Here is a 15,289-nt window from a genome sequence, read left to right as displayed (position 1 = left end):
TGATGTGTTGAGTGCTGTTGTTGGGGCCTACAACAATCAATGGAACCATGTTATCAACAATACGCCTGTTGGCATGTATTATGCCCGACGTCTTGCCTTTTCCCCATCCTATCAAAAGCGTGCCACAAGGTCTATAATCAAGAAGAAGTAAACTGGTTGTGCTGTTGTCAGCAAAGGGAAATTCACTCATTGGTCCTGTTCTGGAATGAAATCGCCTTGTAAGCCCTCCAAACCTAATGCACGCCCCTACAAAGATAACTTCAATGATCAGGTAGATGCTAGCTAGCCAAAGAAGCACTTGTGTGTGATAAGCCAAACCATATCAAGTATATAATAAAAGGACTCTTTGTTGAATAGCTCTTGTTGTGTTAAGTTCGCGTTGAGTTGGTATTGTGGTGGTATTGCGGTGGTATTGCGGTGGTATTGAGTTGGGTTCGTATGGTGCTGGTATGGTGTTGGTCTAGTGCTGTTAATGTTAAGTCTGGCGGCACTTTGGCACTAGCTTTGACTTGATGGGTTTAAGAACTATATTACACGACTGGCAAATACACTTGAGTTGTGGAGTATCAGAGCAAGGAAGGATGTGCGCGGCACAATCTATTATTTCTATGTACTAGCCAGAGAAAATAAAGGCGTATATTCATCATTGGACTAAGTTATTTATATCTGAAGGACAAGATTCATATAGAGATAAAGAGAGGATGGCACAATGGTCGATTGTATTTAGAAGATATCATTTGATAAGAAATAGCACAAAGTTATGTGAATCTAGCATGCCCGCGTGGGTTTGAACTAATAGTCACTGCATTTCCAAAAGAGCACCTTTATTAGTTTCTATCTCATCCATCTCGAAATCCTAATCCAATAGATAGCACCGAAGCTCCAGTTTGACCCACTTTCCATTGGAGCACTCCACAATTAATTAATTTACTTTCTTATCTACTCTTTTGAGAGATCAGTTTTCATTTAGATAAATTTACTTTGGTTTTGAAAAGTATGTCTTATCTTGAAATAGTTAAAGGTGTGGATAGAAATAGGATTTATCGCGGCCAGACGATTAGATATAGAATCGTAGTTGTGCTATGGTCTTTAGTGTTAGTGTTAGATAGTGTTAGAGGGGGGTGTAGTGATAGTAAAGTAGGCGGTGTTAGTGATGTTGGTGTGCAGGAAATAACAGCTCCGGAGGGTTGGGAAAGATCACCTAGGTTGACTGAAGACCTAAAGGCACTTGGGTTTTCGTTTCAGTATATGAAAAGTGTCGTCTATGTTAAGAAGCACATAACTGAAGAAGTAACGGCGCCTGCTTCGGACTCTACTGTAAGTTCCAGTCCAACCAACTCCACCGAAAACATTGACAAGTATATGGTGTTGTGGCCAGAGCCAGAGCTACAATTCATAATGCCTAAAACTAGGGAGGCATACGGATTGCAGAGGTTTTTGATTGCATTGATGGATATTGTTGTTATCAAAGCCGAAAAGGCGGTGTTTGTATATCAACTAGAGTATTTAGAGAGGTGTGAGGACAAGTTAAAAGCTATATCTCGAGTTATCAACATGCTAGAGTGTGAGGAGCTGGAACTTAGAATAGAAGAGTATGACATAGAGAGATACTCGCATTGGGCTAGTGAAGTAGAGCCCAGTTTGACCGAATTAGAGGAAACAATCGATTGTGCTGGCTCGAATTCAAAGCGCAGTCTCACAATTAATGTCTATTGTTTGAACCCATCTATAGTAGATCTTAAGCCCTTGAACATGTCCCTGCGAAACCTAGCTTCCAAACCCGCTCTGATAGTGACAATAATGCGAGAACGAAAACCTCATTCATTCTTTTTCAACCCAAAGTACCTATCTAGGGATTTACCTGAAGTCCAGGTCAACACCAATATTGATTTCACGGCTCTCCATAATCAAGAAATCAAATGTCAAAAGATTGTTATTGAGAAAAACATTGTGTTAACATTAACTGGTCTTGAGAATGCTACTACTAACATTCATTCCGAAATAGTTCTAGAACTGTATTGGGACACTCTTCTATATTTGTGCGAGCACAATAGGTCGAACATTAATGTTCATACCATTATAGCTATTGGCTGCGGCTCGAGGAGAGGATTATTCAAGCCTGAGCTTCTTCAAAAAGAGCCACCTTCTACCCCCCATATCTTTGCCACCAAAATATCCACCATAATTCCTACCCAGCTATATTGTTCTGCCCTGATCAGACATACCCAATACTGCAACCAAGAAGCCTGCGCCAAATATGGTATTTCGGCCGCCATAAACACAATTGAGTATGAGGAGGGGCAAGCCGGCCTAGTAGAAACGTTAAATACGCTTAAAAACAAGCTATGTGCATTGTATGAGACGTCGGTAGATAATTTGGATGATGAAGAGGCCAGGTGCTCTGGCCAAGACAAGGCTGATCACATGTGGCTACTTCAAGAAACAGTTAATATCCACCTCGAGAACAAACTGCGCGATAGCTGTGATAATTGGATAATTAGATCTTTCTGTCAAAACATATGCTATACAGACATTAACATTTATGGGCTAGATTGGGTAGATTGGCAATCTGTTAGCTTTTGTAAAGACCTTTTAAATCGATTCGGTAATATCACTGCTCGCACACTTAGAATCTCGAATATTTATCTTTGTCCCGACTGCAGATTTGGCTTATCTACGATAGAAGAAGATGACGCACTTCCTGAAATCTTCCGACGCCGTCTTGATATTAAGGCCTTGATACTAGACCAAGTTAATAATGACTTTATTTACTGGATCCTAAACAACTACACATTTGCTGATTCTATGGAATTGCATATTCTGAACCAAGGCTACAAGAACCTTAATATTGTCCAAATTCTCTCCCTTCCTATATGCCGGAATATCTCTAAACTTGTGCTCAATGACTTTATTGGATTAGATGAGGTGAGGTTGTATGAGGAGTATAAGAAAGAAGGTAGACTCACTGAACTCTCATTATTCAATTACATAGAAACAATGAAAGCCGAAAACAAAACCATCACGGATCTTGGTCTTAACAAACTGACTCTGCGACTAGAAGGTGTTGATTGCAATAAGTATACTGAAATCTTAGCTAAGTTTAATGATATTGGTATTCAATGCGAGGAGGTTCCTTTTGCGGTTATTGTTGGTCGTCAACTAGCGAATTACAATTCTTATATAAGGGGGGATACTCAATGTGCTTTGAGGAATCCCAACAAACGATTTAAGATGGTGCTGGAGCTCAAGAACATTAATCTACAAGAATTAGAAGCGGATCTTGCCAGGCGATGCCCCGAGTCTACATCACAGCCAGATCCAAAACAAGAACAAAAGTCCCCTATCCAGAAACTTTCCGTTGATAAATTATCGTTACATTTCATTGATGAGCCGGTCATAACTGAGAATAACCTAGTGAGGGTTCTTAAGTGGATTGCTTGTCACTTTACAGGTCCACGGCGGTTGTATTTATACGGTCTTGAGGTTTCGGAGGATGAACAAGAGACGATGATCGCCCACCATTATCAAGTCATTGGGTTAAATGCGTTCAGCCATTATCACAGAAAAGTTAAGCTCATAGTGCTTAGGTCGTTATTGGACGATAACCAGGGTATCGTATTCGCCGAGTTTAATATCATTCATCCTGATATTGTTATCGTGAACTCTATCACAATACCCCACATTCTTAAACTGGATCTCACTGAGATCGATCCTGAGGCATGTTTGTACAAGCTCGCAACGGCTATAAAGAAGTCTACCTCCATTGTATGCCTAGGGTGCTCCTTAAGTCTTTATCAGCCAAAAGAGAAGAACAGAACAGACAGGGAGGTGCATGTTGATATAGATAATGACACGAATGGCGAGGCGCGCGAAGAAAAAAGTAAGGAAGATGCTGTGCGCCAAAAGGAGATCCTATCTCCTAAGTACGATTTTACAGGCTTTAGTCCAAAGCTACACACTACCATAGCCTGCTATTTAGCTTGCGGACATATACTCTGCATTAAATGTATATCGAAGATGGTGATGCCCGACGACAAGTTACTAAAGTGTCCAACTTGTGAGAAATATCTCGACCACAACACAACCTGTGAGCTTGTATACGCGCCTCTGCCCAACTTTATTCATATCGAAAGCGATGTTCCAACGTCTATCACAAAGAACCAACAAGCTAAGATCAAAACATGGCGTGAGTCCCCTGCATTTTTCTATGCCATTAATTACGATCCATATCAGACGCATTATATGCTCGTGATGGATATATTTTATGCCACTACTCCCCCATTCCAGGTCATTTTCGTCTAAGTTGAATAAATCAGCTAGTTAACATTTATGCATTATTAGTATGGAAGACCGATGCGGTGTGCCAAAAGTAAGCCAGTAAACCCAATTCAACCCTAACCCAACTACCAACCCAATTCAACCCTAACCCAAATACCAACCCAATTCAACCCTAACCCAAATACCAACCCAACTACCAACCCAACCCAATCCTAACCACTTTCCATTTTAGCACTCTATACCCTAATACAATCACCACCCAAAGCAACACTTAAATAACTCTTTATTGAAGTTTCCATCCAAACTCTAGCAACTAAATCTTCACTCTTACTTAGACCTACTTTTTGGCTAATTTCTCGAGTTTTAGCTGGTTATCTATGTACTCTTTGGCCACTCCGTACTCCTCCACTCTTCTTCGGTCTATTTCAGCACTACCTAGCCTATCCCCAGGGAAGAATAAGTACTTACGAGCTGTTGGATAGAGATCTTTCTGCACCTCTCCATACGCCCGCACAAACGCTCTGTCTTTATACGTCTTAATTACCTTACGAAAGTCTTCCGTCTCTAATTCGGCCAAATTAACCAAGAAGTCAGTCAGAACCAACAACGACCTATCCTTCTCACCCCTCCAAGTACCTAGCACCAAATCATTATCACTCCAACCGCCCTGTCCTCTAATTCTAATTGTCCGGTTTAAGTCCCGATTAGTATTCGCTAGGACCAGCTTATCTTTATTTGGCACAAACATCCGATACCCAATCACTCCATACGGATCTACTCGTGCTAATAAATTCACCGCCAGTTCAGGTGCTAAAGATGAAACTCCAACTACTTCATAATGACCCGATAAATGAAACAAGAACTCTTCCGCATACTCTCTTATCTGATAATCATAAGCCAACTCACGCCAATTCCAAGTTTTAAGCAGCAAGACATCCTCAATATCAATGAATAAAGTCGGTTTAGCAACCGACTGTTCTGGCAACCTTTCATCCGGTATACCTAATCCTATCTTTCCCAAACTAATCACCATTCTTCGTCCAGAACTAGTCATTAAAGCCGTCCCAGCCACCAAACACCCAGCACTAACCAGCCAACCTCTTTTTGAGACTTGCAAAGGTACGGCATAAATTGCACTAACCGCTCGATTCAAGATTGGCAATGATTCTAAACACCGTCTAACGCCACCCATTAAAAATTTACTCGCTTTCCTCTGAAGTCCTCTGTAATCCTTGATAGAGCATTCTAAAGTACTTACTCTTGCCTAATGCCCTTTCTTTCAACTCTTTACCCTTTTGTTCTTCAGATTCGATATACTCTAAAATCGCATTAACTTCAGGTTCTCGGCCTTCAATGTACTTATAAGCCTTCTCTGAGACTAGTAATTCATCTTCTGTCCAGTGAAGGACCTTTTCAACGGCCTTAAGCACTCCTTTGTTAATTTGAGGCAAAGGAGTATCTAAATCGTATGTGTGTTTGTAAAGGCCATCAGAAACACTTTGCATCTGGTTAATTAGAGCTATAATACCATTAGATAGTTCATCACACTTCCTCTCCCTTTCTCTAGAGTCCATAAAAACAAAGAAGTACTTGGATGACGTCATGTTATGTTATACTAAGTTGGGTGATGTTAAGTTAAGATAAGTAGACTAAGTTGATACTTAATTGGATTAGGTTGAGTTTGGTTAAGTTATACTAACTCTATCCCAATCTAATACTAAGTTGATACTAATATAATACTAAGTTGATACTAAGTTGATACTAAGTTGATATCAAGATGGGTTGGTGTGACAGAGCCAGTGATTCTACAACGTCATAATTGTTCATTTTATTTAACTGGCGAAGGTTTACAATACTCTACTACCTGTTAAAACAATCCAGACTAACTTCATACTAACTTCAGACTAACTAAAATAACAAGTATCTTAAACTGATTGTGGTTGGTTCTATAGACATATTTAGTCTATTCTCTAGATAAGTTAAAGTTAACCCTCCAACCCCAACTATTACCTATTCAAGATAGACTTCTAGCCTACTTAAGTTTACTATCTCTGTGATAAGTGATAGTTAAACTATGTAACCCAGTAGATTTAAAGAAATAGAATCGGATTTAGATTAAGTTTTATAAAAGTGTTCCGATTCAAATAAATATTAGATTAGTATTAGATTATTATTATTATTATTATTAGATTGTTATTATTATTAGATTGTTATTAATATTAGATTAGTAGTATTAAACATAACCAACTCAATACTAACCCAATAAACTTGTATTGCTTCTTATCCAGCACACATCCATAGTTCTATCCACTCCTTGTATTGTATTAGTTTGAGTTTGTATTATGTTCGAACAAACACTCGATTCTTAATAATCACAAATCTTAACTTAACTCAACCCAACTCAACCTAATGTAGTTATTAGAGGCAAATAACATACTACCTGGCCTTACCTGATCGGACGGGGTAGTGTCTGCTCAGTTGAAGCTATTGCTTTGTGTCAGGTTTAAAGTTAAGCTTTATAAAATAGTGATAACTAGCAGCAGATTGGAATGGGAGCCCAATCGTCTAAACTGCCCCGAATGCCCCGGCTTTCTGTCGTTCACCGGTAGAAAGCAGTATTTGTCAGTCTGGGCAAAACACAACGCCTGGTTAACTAGGCTATTATCAGTGGTAGGTTCCCATCCTGCTGATTAGCTAGATTGAATGAACTTATTCTAAGAAACAGAGTAAGTATTGGGCCAGACGTGTTCTGGCGCAATGAAGGAGTCGCCTGTTGGGTTTGTGCGCTCAAAGGGGAGATTGCGTAGGTCGGGCGTACTAGCCATGGTGGGGTCTGCCCATGGTTGGTGCTCCAGAAGTAGCAAGAGCAGAAAGCCAACCCACCCCCAGGCAACGAAGTTGTCTATTGCGGCTCCTATGTTCAGTGGCAGTTATCTGCGGCTAGAACAGAAGCGAATCATCATGTGCTAATATCTAACCCTCCGTAAAAAGAGACCGATAGTGATGAGTAGCTTAGATATATTAGCAAGAGGACAAGACCCCTCATTAAACTTCTGATTATAATAGTGTTACATTTAGCAAGAATACTGATCTTCATATATTAAACCTTTATCAATTGTTTACATAAATATATATACATAAATACAAGTTAGATCGAGTGATAAGTTAAGATAAGTTAAGATAAGTCGCGATAAACTTTTTGGTTTGGCCAGATCTAAATAGAGACCAAACTCATTTGAAAACTAGTCTGTGGCTATCTAAAACAATAAACACCTTCCCTTTTAGTGATATACTAACCTGTGGTACCTATAACATTCCCTACACATCTTAATAAGAACCTCGAGATATCTCCACTTCTATTGGGTTAAGTATAGATAATGTATATCTTTATTCCTTACTACTTTAAACAACCAAATACTAACCAAATACTAACTCAATTAGAGTATAATATACAACGAAGATTGATAAGGAGCTTTCTAAAGGTTACATGAAGAACATACATAATACTATACCAACATAATACTAACTTATCTCTCGTTGAGTATGTGTGGATAAAAAGTCGTTATCCGTCTCTGAGACACAAAGTTAACCCAATTAAGTTTATTATTCTATCTACAACTGACAAAACATAGGGACAAACAGATCAAACATACTGGTTGCTAACCGTTAGGTCTCAAAACTTAGCTCGAGTCTGCTTAATCGCTGCTTCTTCTTCCGGAGTAGCCCCAGCACTTTCTAGCACTCGTGGTACATCCTCAGGCTCAACTAGCAGAGCTGAAACCAACTTCTTAACCCGTGTTAACCGCCGACTGACCTCCGGAACTTCCATACGCCGAGCCACTCCACGTACAGCACTCACATAAGCTGCTACTGCCTGTGCATCATCTGCACTACTTACTTGCCACGCCTCCGTCTCCAAATCATGTGTATGCGCACCTAGTAAAGTCCCAGTCGCCCATTCACCTACCGATGTCCCTCTTAACTGCTCAAAACACCCCAGCAAACGTACGCCTTCAACATTACGGGCCCGCCAGGCCACCCGTACAGCTTCTAAGGCCATACCACTAGCTTTCTCAGCTAAACCCTTACTCCGCTGCTCTTCAGCCGCCTCAAAACTCGTCACCACCCCAAAACTACGCAGTACTCGTCGGGCCCCGACAAAAAGACTCAAGTGCAAACACATCCGCTCAACTCCCGTCGTCTCACCTAATGCCGTTTCCAAAGCCGCCGATGCCCCTTGTAAATAAGCCAGGTGTAACTCATCACGAGCCGGCCGACTATACCCCAACTCCTTAGCCCGACTAGCCGCCCGTCGAGCAACGGCCAAGTACATAAACAATCCCGCCGCACTACTCGCTGCTAAAGCTTCTCCCTTAACAACATACCGCGGTTTCTGATTAGCTGCACCTGCTAACCGCCCAACTAGTCCTCTAATTCCTTCTAACTCCCAGCTTAAACACCCTTCTAAATCCGGACTCCAACTCAGTCGTTCCAACTCCACCCGTAAACCCGGCAGAACTTCCCATACTTTAGCTACTGCCGCCTGACTAGCCACCACTACTCTTTCCGTCTTAAGCAATCGCTCATAAGGATCATGGGCCGCCCTAATATCCGCCAATACCGGTGCTAAACCCTTCTCAACCGCCTCGTCCAATAATCGCACCAGTAAAGGTACCCGTTCCGTCGCCTCCCCTAATAAACTCCGTAGTACCACCGCCCGCCGACCAATACCCACCACAAACTCTTCCAAGTACCCCATCAGCACTCGGGATTCCACCCCCAAGACTAAATCCAAACTTTCCACTACCGCATGAATATACCCACTACGACTCCCTTCACTTCCCCCTAGTACTCGATTGGCTTCCTCGACCGGTAAAGACCCGCCTAAAACCAAAATCGTATCGGCCGCCCGTCCCGCCGTTTCTAAATCACCTACGCCCACTGCCTGCAATAAATCTGCCCGGGCCGTCTTAGCCTGCTCCGTAGCTAGTACTCTTAATTGTGCCTCACCAATTTGAGCCTGTAAAGCACTAGCTACAAATACTGCTGAAACTCCCACTGGAACTGTACCTGCCTGTAAGGCCTGTACACCTACTGCTGCTGCCACTTTAGCCCGGGCCATTCGCCACCCCCTTACTAACTCCACCAACCGCCAAGATGCCTCTGAAACTCGTGCCCCACTCAGTACACTCACCAATCCTTGCACCTCCTCTACTATCTGCTCTACTGCTTCACTCTCACCCCCTTCTTTTTCCCCCCGTATTCCACCTACTCCACTCCATAAAGCCCTCCTTGTCTCACTTAATTCTTGCAAAACCCGACTAGATCCACCCCCTGCACACATATCATAGGCCGATTCAACCACAACTTTAACCTCAAAATCATCCCTTAAAAACTCACCAGCACTCATCCCTTCTACAACCTCGTTTAACCCTATCTTTGACCTTGTTGCGAAGTTTTCGCCTAATTCTACCATGAAAATTGCGAAAATTTTACCCCCGTCATGACACTATCCGAGAAAGACCTACGTGAGTCTGTTTTGATGACGTTACAGCCAGATGTTGAACAAAAAAGAGAAGCTGAAAGAATACTTGATACTTTGTGCGGTCGACCAGGATTCTTTGATTCCTTAATTTCTTTAGCTGCTCGAGATACAGCAGCTGAAGTAAGACTTGTAGCTGGTATCTTATTCCGGCGATATCTAGAACGTACTTGGTCCAATGAAGGCTTTGCTAAAACTGAACTTATTGCTGCCTTCCCGACAGTTCTTCTTCAAACTTCACCCGAAGCTGCCCCACAACTCTTAGCTGCCTTAGATCATATCCTTAAATCTGAATCAGCTTCAGCTTGGACGGGTATTATTGCTGCTGCTGATAGTTTAATTGGAGCGGCTGATTCAGCTGCAGCTATTACGGGTTTAAAGATTCTTAATCGTATTATTCTAACGTTTATTGAAGGTTACAAGTCTGAGAAGGTCTTTGAACCTATTTTAGATAGATCGGGTGCTCGTATTCTGGCTTTGGCTGGTGAGTCTTTAGGTAGTACGGCTGCTCTAGCTATGAAAGTCTTAGCCCATGCTTGTGAGTCTTATGTTATGCCGCGGGTCTTTACTGATGCCGGATTTGTGCAGCAAGCAGTTGCCGCCGCTGGTAAAGGTACTTCTCCCGAAGCATCTGTCTCACTTACTAAATGGTCTTTGGTTCTACTGAACAATCTCTTGAAGAAGACAAGGAGGAAGAAGAGTTTGCCGGCTTTTGCTCCCTTACTGGCGACTGAGATTGTGCAGGGGTTGTACGCCCGGGCTCAACGCGTTCTAACTCAGTATAAGAGTTCTGGGGCTTCAGTTAAGGTGGAGAGAGAGGCTTTAGTCTTAGTTAAGTTACTGATGCATAAAGAGGCCGGTTGGCAACTAGTCCGACCAGATACACCCGTTCTGGTCTCTGGGTTTGTTCTGCCGGCGGTGGCTTTTGATGAGGAGTTGGAAGAGCTTTGGGAGTCTTCTCAGATTGAGTTTTTAAGGGAGGCTGAAGCTAAGTATACGCATAGTATTAGTACAGTAGCTAGTGAGTTGTTCTTTGAGATAGTTAAGATGGCCCGGGAAGATGCTGAGTTATTGAATGCCTTAATGAGTGTAGTAATTAGGGAAATGGCTGCTTACGGTACTCAGGCTAATGAAGAGACGGCTCGGATGAGATATGCTGGTTTAGCTCTATTTAGAACGGCTTCTAAGTACATTCATAGTAATGATGGTGTATTTAGTGTGATCTTAGAGGATTTAAGAGCTCCGCATGCCCATGTGCGTTATATGGCCTTTTCAGCCTTACAGCACTTTGGGTACCACCGGAAGATGCCGGCAGTTGTTTTAGAACCGTTTATGGCCGGTGTATCTTCAACGGATATGGCAGTAGTAGTGGAAAGTGTGCTTTGTTTACCGCATATTTTAGAAGTAGCCGCCTTAAGAGATGCTTTACGTCAGGACATTCCTTCTTTTATTCGTTTAGTACTTGATTTATCCAACCGAGTGCAGATTGAGTCTCTTTCTTCGGTTTTGGAAGATATTATTGTCTTGTGTCCAGAAGAGGCTTTAGCTATTGCGCCTGGGATTGCTTCGGCTATTGCTACTTCGGTTTTGCAACTACTTAGGGATGGTGAAGGTGAAGCTGAAGTTCCTGAGGAGAAGTATGAAGTAATTGATGGATATATTCGCACAATTGTTACGTTAATTGATTCATTGGACCGATCACCAGATGGAGTGAATGCTATTATGCTAGCTACTAAGCCTATGCTAGTGGAAGTAGCTCGTTCACATCAGGACTTTATTCCGGAGATTTTACCGATTGTATTAGCAGCTACATACGCATTGAAGAGTGTTGAAGGGATGTACGAGTTCTTAGAAGAGATTTTGAAGATGCCGGCTGAGGACTTACTGGTCTTCTCTTGTGAAGTATCGGAAGTACTTGATAATTACATTATGTACGGTAAAGGAGGTATTTTGGTTTACTTAGGAGATATTATGCGAGTAGTTGGAGAGATGGTGCAGGGATATGCTTCTGATTATGACTTTCCGTACACTTGTCGGGTAATGGAGTCTATTTTACTGAATACAGCTCGATTATTAGGAGATAGGGCGGCTGAGATAGTTCATGCTTTAATTGGTATGGCTGTTTCTAATAAGGAAGTACTTAATGAGCCTATGGCGGCTGTAGCTGCGGTTGAAGTTCTTATTTGTGCCATAGTTATGTTCCCGGCCATGGCTTTAAGTGATATTGCTAGCCGGGGTTTAGATGGATTCCTGTGTGAGACTTTGCGTGAGCACCATAAACGCTTTGAACGGGTGCATGATTTGAAGTTATTGTTACTCTTTGCCGGGATATTACTGGGACAACCGGGTGCTGCTTTACCTAATGGTATTCCGGCTGATTTGTTAATGCAACTCTTCCAGTATGCAGTTGGGGCTTTACCGGAAGCAATTGCTTATCGGGAATCTTTAAGATCTGGAGATGAGGAAGCGTGTGAGGCCTACTACGAGCGGGAGTACATGGAAGAGGATCCGACGTACGAAACGCCTTTGGATGAGATTGACTGGCAAGTATATGCCGCTGAGGTCATGCGCACGCCAGGCTGTCTTTTCCAAGAACTCTGGCAGCAAATGCCACAGGGAGAACAGAGTGCGCTCAGTGAAGCCGTTAGTGCCAAGAAATAAACCAATTTAACGACCAAGTAATCACATAAGCCCATAATAAGCACCAATATCTAACTCAAAACTACTCTTACCATTTAGTAACTGAATTAGCACCAACCGTATTGGGTTAGGTTAGGATAGTATTATGTTGATATTGGTAGATAGTATTGGTAGATGGTATTAGTAGATGGTAGTAATTAGATAGTAGTAATTAGATAATAAATCATCATTAGAAAGTAGACTAAATAGAAATTAGAGATAACAATTAGATAGGGTTGATTTGTAGCAATTTATAAAACTAGACTATTTAGATAAGACCTAATAAACAGATTTAGATACTTTGATCTATATTTGTTGATTTAGTATTATCTACAGTAGCCTTGGGTGTAGTACTGGAAGGAGTCGTATATCTCGGTGAAAACACTCTTCATGCCCCGGGATACGGTCTCTTCGGCATGGGCTAGAAATTCGGCTTCAGTTAGACCGGGTACAAATCGGGCCCTTAAACCTTCTGTTGCCGCTGCCGTAATACTAGGTATACTCCCGCCTTTTTCAACACTTTCAACTAAGGAGACTATTTGGTCCATATGCTTACGTAGTGCTAGATAGCCACGTAAGAACTCTTCACGAAAACGGGCCATTCGAGCTGGGCCAATTACTTCAGCATACTCTACTGAGAACTTAAAAGGTGCCGACTCAACTGAATAGAACCCAGGATACGTGCCCAGGACAAACCCAAAATCAATATGCAACATACGCCCACTAGCATCAATCAAAATATTACCATTATGTCTATCTTTAACTTGTAAGATGTAAGAAACTAAAGCATACCCTACTAAGCTCAGAAAGAAACCTTCCTTAGCCTCTTCTAAAGTATTGGGCCATTCTTGCTCAAAGTAGGTAAGGAGAGCGCCTTTACCTTCGGCCTGAAGGAGCTTTTTGATCTGATGAACTGAACGGGCGCCAACGACTGTTTCGATTAAGCCCGATTCAACTCCAGTTACAATGACCTCATAAGGTCTTAAAAGCAAGGGAACTCCTTCGGCCGCCCAAATATTAGCTACAGTCCGTAGGACTTGGGTAGCTAGAACTTCTTGGCGCATATCACTGCCCGTTTTAACAATCACTGAGCGAACGGACCAACCTGGTAGACTAGCAAACTGTGACTCTCTCTGAATAGACCGAATAGTTTGTGGCCATTCGTCAATATGACCTGTTCGGCCTTTGACTTGGCCTGGTGTAGCACTTACCCCGTAGATCTTTTTGATCACTCGGGTTTTGATTGATAAAACATCTAAATCTACTCCAGCATGGGTGCCTAGTTCTTTTAGACCGCCTAAGATCTTAATGGCCGTTCTTAGGACTGCTTGCTTAGTTGCTTGAGTCTTCTCCGGCTCTTCTTCCAATCTATCACTAGGCGGTAAGCTTGGTGATGCCTCATAAACTAGCATAAAAGGCGCTCGTGCGGCTGAATCTAAAGCATGCGAAGCTGCAACGGATAAACGCAACAAGTTAGTATGACGTGTACAACCTAAAGGAAAACAAATTGGGGCCGGTAGGAAAAGGTTCAGGAGGTTTAGCTCTGTAGATAAAGCAGCTTCTCTAGAAGCCCGAGGAACACTTAACAAAGTATCTGAAACCATCCTTAATCTCGTGATTAGTTGGGCTTCTCGTGAAGAAACAGCTGACTTAACTAGCACCCGATCTAAAGCTCCTTTATTCAAGTACAAAGGTCTTGATTTGCGAGGGGCTAAGCTACAAGCGGCATCAGTTAAAAAGGCATGTTGATCCTTATCAGTAAAAACTAGTCCAGATAGAAGAGTAGCTAGGCCGGCCAGTAGAGCACAGTGCTGTTTAGGCCGAGGTCGAACCATTACCTCTGATAGGTTGTAAAAGGCCTTTTGTTGGGTTAGTAGATCTCGAGTGGATGGAGATAGGCCTACTTTAGACCCGGCTGTGATTCTTAGATAGGCTAGATAAAGAGTAGGTGGGCGTCGAACAGTTTTAGGTCTAGGTGTATGTGGTAGACCTATTTGACTGAATAAACCGGCTGCTTCTATGGCGGCTGTATAGGAAGAATCTGTATCTGGTAGGGAAGCAGCTGTAGCTACGGCATACATGGAAAGTGCTAGGGGCAAGTGCCGTTCAGCTTGGGCTGTTCGATAAAGCATACGGAAGAGAGGCCGAGTCCAGACGGGACCTTCTTCGGCTAACATCAGATGAATGAGTTGTGGGAAATGAAAGGCAATGTCCTTATATCTAGTTTGGTACGCACGAAAACAAATGAATTGGTGAATATTTAGGTCAGTATATCGCGTTAAACACTTAATGGCCATCCAAAAGACAAAATACTCTGAATCAAAGGCATGAAGTAGCCAAGTGCGCTTCTCTTCAGCCATAAAAGTGCAAACAAAGAAAGTTTATTTGCGGTTAGTATTGGGCTAAGCCTCTCCGGCTCAGAATGGAGTAGTTAGGATGGTTATAAGTATTTGGTCAAGTAGCTCAAGTCGGGGTTAAGTTAGAGGTGATTTGGCAGAGATTAAGTTAAGATAGGAATAAGTTGAATTGCGAATGAAATAAAAAGAGAATTCAGTTAAGTTTAGATTAGGTTAAGTTGAGTTGAGTTGAGTTGGTTTAGATTAGTTTAGGGGTGTGATTGGGGCGGGGTGGATTTAGATTAGTTTAGATTAGTTTAGATTAGATTAGAGAGGTTGGGTTGAGTTGAGTTGTGTTTGGGTTAGATTAGGTTATGCTGAGTTGAGTTGTGATTGGGTTAGTATTGTGCTGTGTTGAGTTAGTATTGTATTGTGTTGTGTTGTGTTGAGATTA

The 15,289-nt window shown here is 42.1% G+C and overlaps 6 protein-coding genes across 6 annotated transcripts; 2 read left to right on the top strand and 4 right to left on the bottom strand.

Annotated features, from left to right (window-relative positions):
- Nucleotides 1-996: 996 nt before the first annotated feature.
- Nucleotides 997-4,302, top strand: NEHOM01_2004 (uncharacterized protein; the record flags this gene model as incomplete). The annotated part of the gene is made up of 1 exon (XM_051490882.1): nt 997-4,302. The coding sequence occupies one exon, from the start codon at nt 997-999 to the stop codon at nt 4,300-4,302; it is 3,306 nt and encodes a 1,101-aa protein (XP_051346842.1).
- A 313-nt stretch (nt 4,303-4,615) lies between these two features.
- On the bottom strand, nt 4,616-5,470 carry NEHOM01_2003 (mitochondrial import inner membrane translocase subunit TIM50; the record flags this gene model as incomplete). Its single annotated transcript, XM_051490881.1, has 1 exon — nt 4,616-5,470. One exon carries the CDS (start codon nt 5,468-5,470, stop codon nt 4,616-4,618), a length of 855 nt encoding a protein of 284 aa, XP_051346841.1.
- Nucleotides 5,471-5,477: 7 nt separating this feature from the next.
- NEHOM01_2002 (uncharacterized protein) lies at nt 5,478-5,852 on the bottom strand (the record flags this gene model as incomplete). Its single annotated transcript, XM_051490880.1, has 1 exon — nt 5,478-5,852. The coding sequence occupies one exon, from the start codon at nt 5,850-5,852 to the stop codon at nt 5,478-5,480; it is 375 nt and encodes a 124-aa protein (XP_051346840.1).
- Nucleotides 5,853-7,951: 2,099 nt separating this feature from the next.
- NEHOM01_2001 (uncharacterized protein) lies at nt 7,952-9,754 on the bottom strand (the record flags this gene model as incomplete). The annotated part of the gene is made up of 1 exon (XM_051490879.1): nt 7,952-9,754. One exon carries the CDS (start codon nt 9,752-9,754, stop codon nt 7,952-7,954), a length of 1,803 nt encoding a protein of 600 aa, XP_051346839.1.
- A 27-nt stretch (nt 9,755-9,781) lies between these two features.
- NEHOM01_2000 (importin-7) lies at nt 9,782-12,481 on the top strand (the record flags this gene model as incomplete). The annotated part of the gene is made up of 1 exon (XM_051490878.1): nt 9,782-12,481. The coding sequence occupies one exon, from the start codon at nt 9,782-9,784 to the stop codon at nt 12,479-12,481; it is 2,700 nt and encodes an 899-aa protein (XP_051346838.1).
- Nucleotides 12,482-12,825: 344 nt separating this feature from the next.
- NEHOM01_1999 (phosphatidylinositol 4-kinase B) lies at nt 12,826-14,859 on the bottom strand (the record flags this gene model as incomplete). The annotated part of the gene is made up of 1 exon (XM_051490877.1): nt 12,826-14,859. The coding sequence occupies one exon, from the start codon at nt 14,857-14,859 to the stop codon at nt 12,826-12,828; it is 2,034 nt and encodes a 677-aa protein (XP_051346837.1).
- Between the last annotated feature and the right edge of the window lie 430 nt (nt 14,860-15,289).

Source organism: Nematocida homosporus (assembly GCF_024244095.1).
Source record: "Nematocida homosporus strain JUm1504 chromosome Unknown 389, whole genome shotgun sequence".
Classification (NCBI taxonomy): Eukaryota; Fungi; Microsporidia; genus Nematocida; species Nematocida homosporus.
The sequence above is the reverse complement of the archived record's forward strand: the minus strand, read 5'-3'. Positions and strand labels throughout refer to the sequence as shown.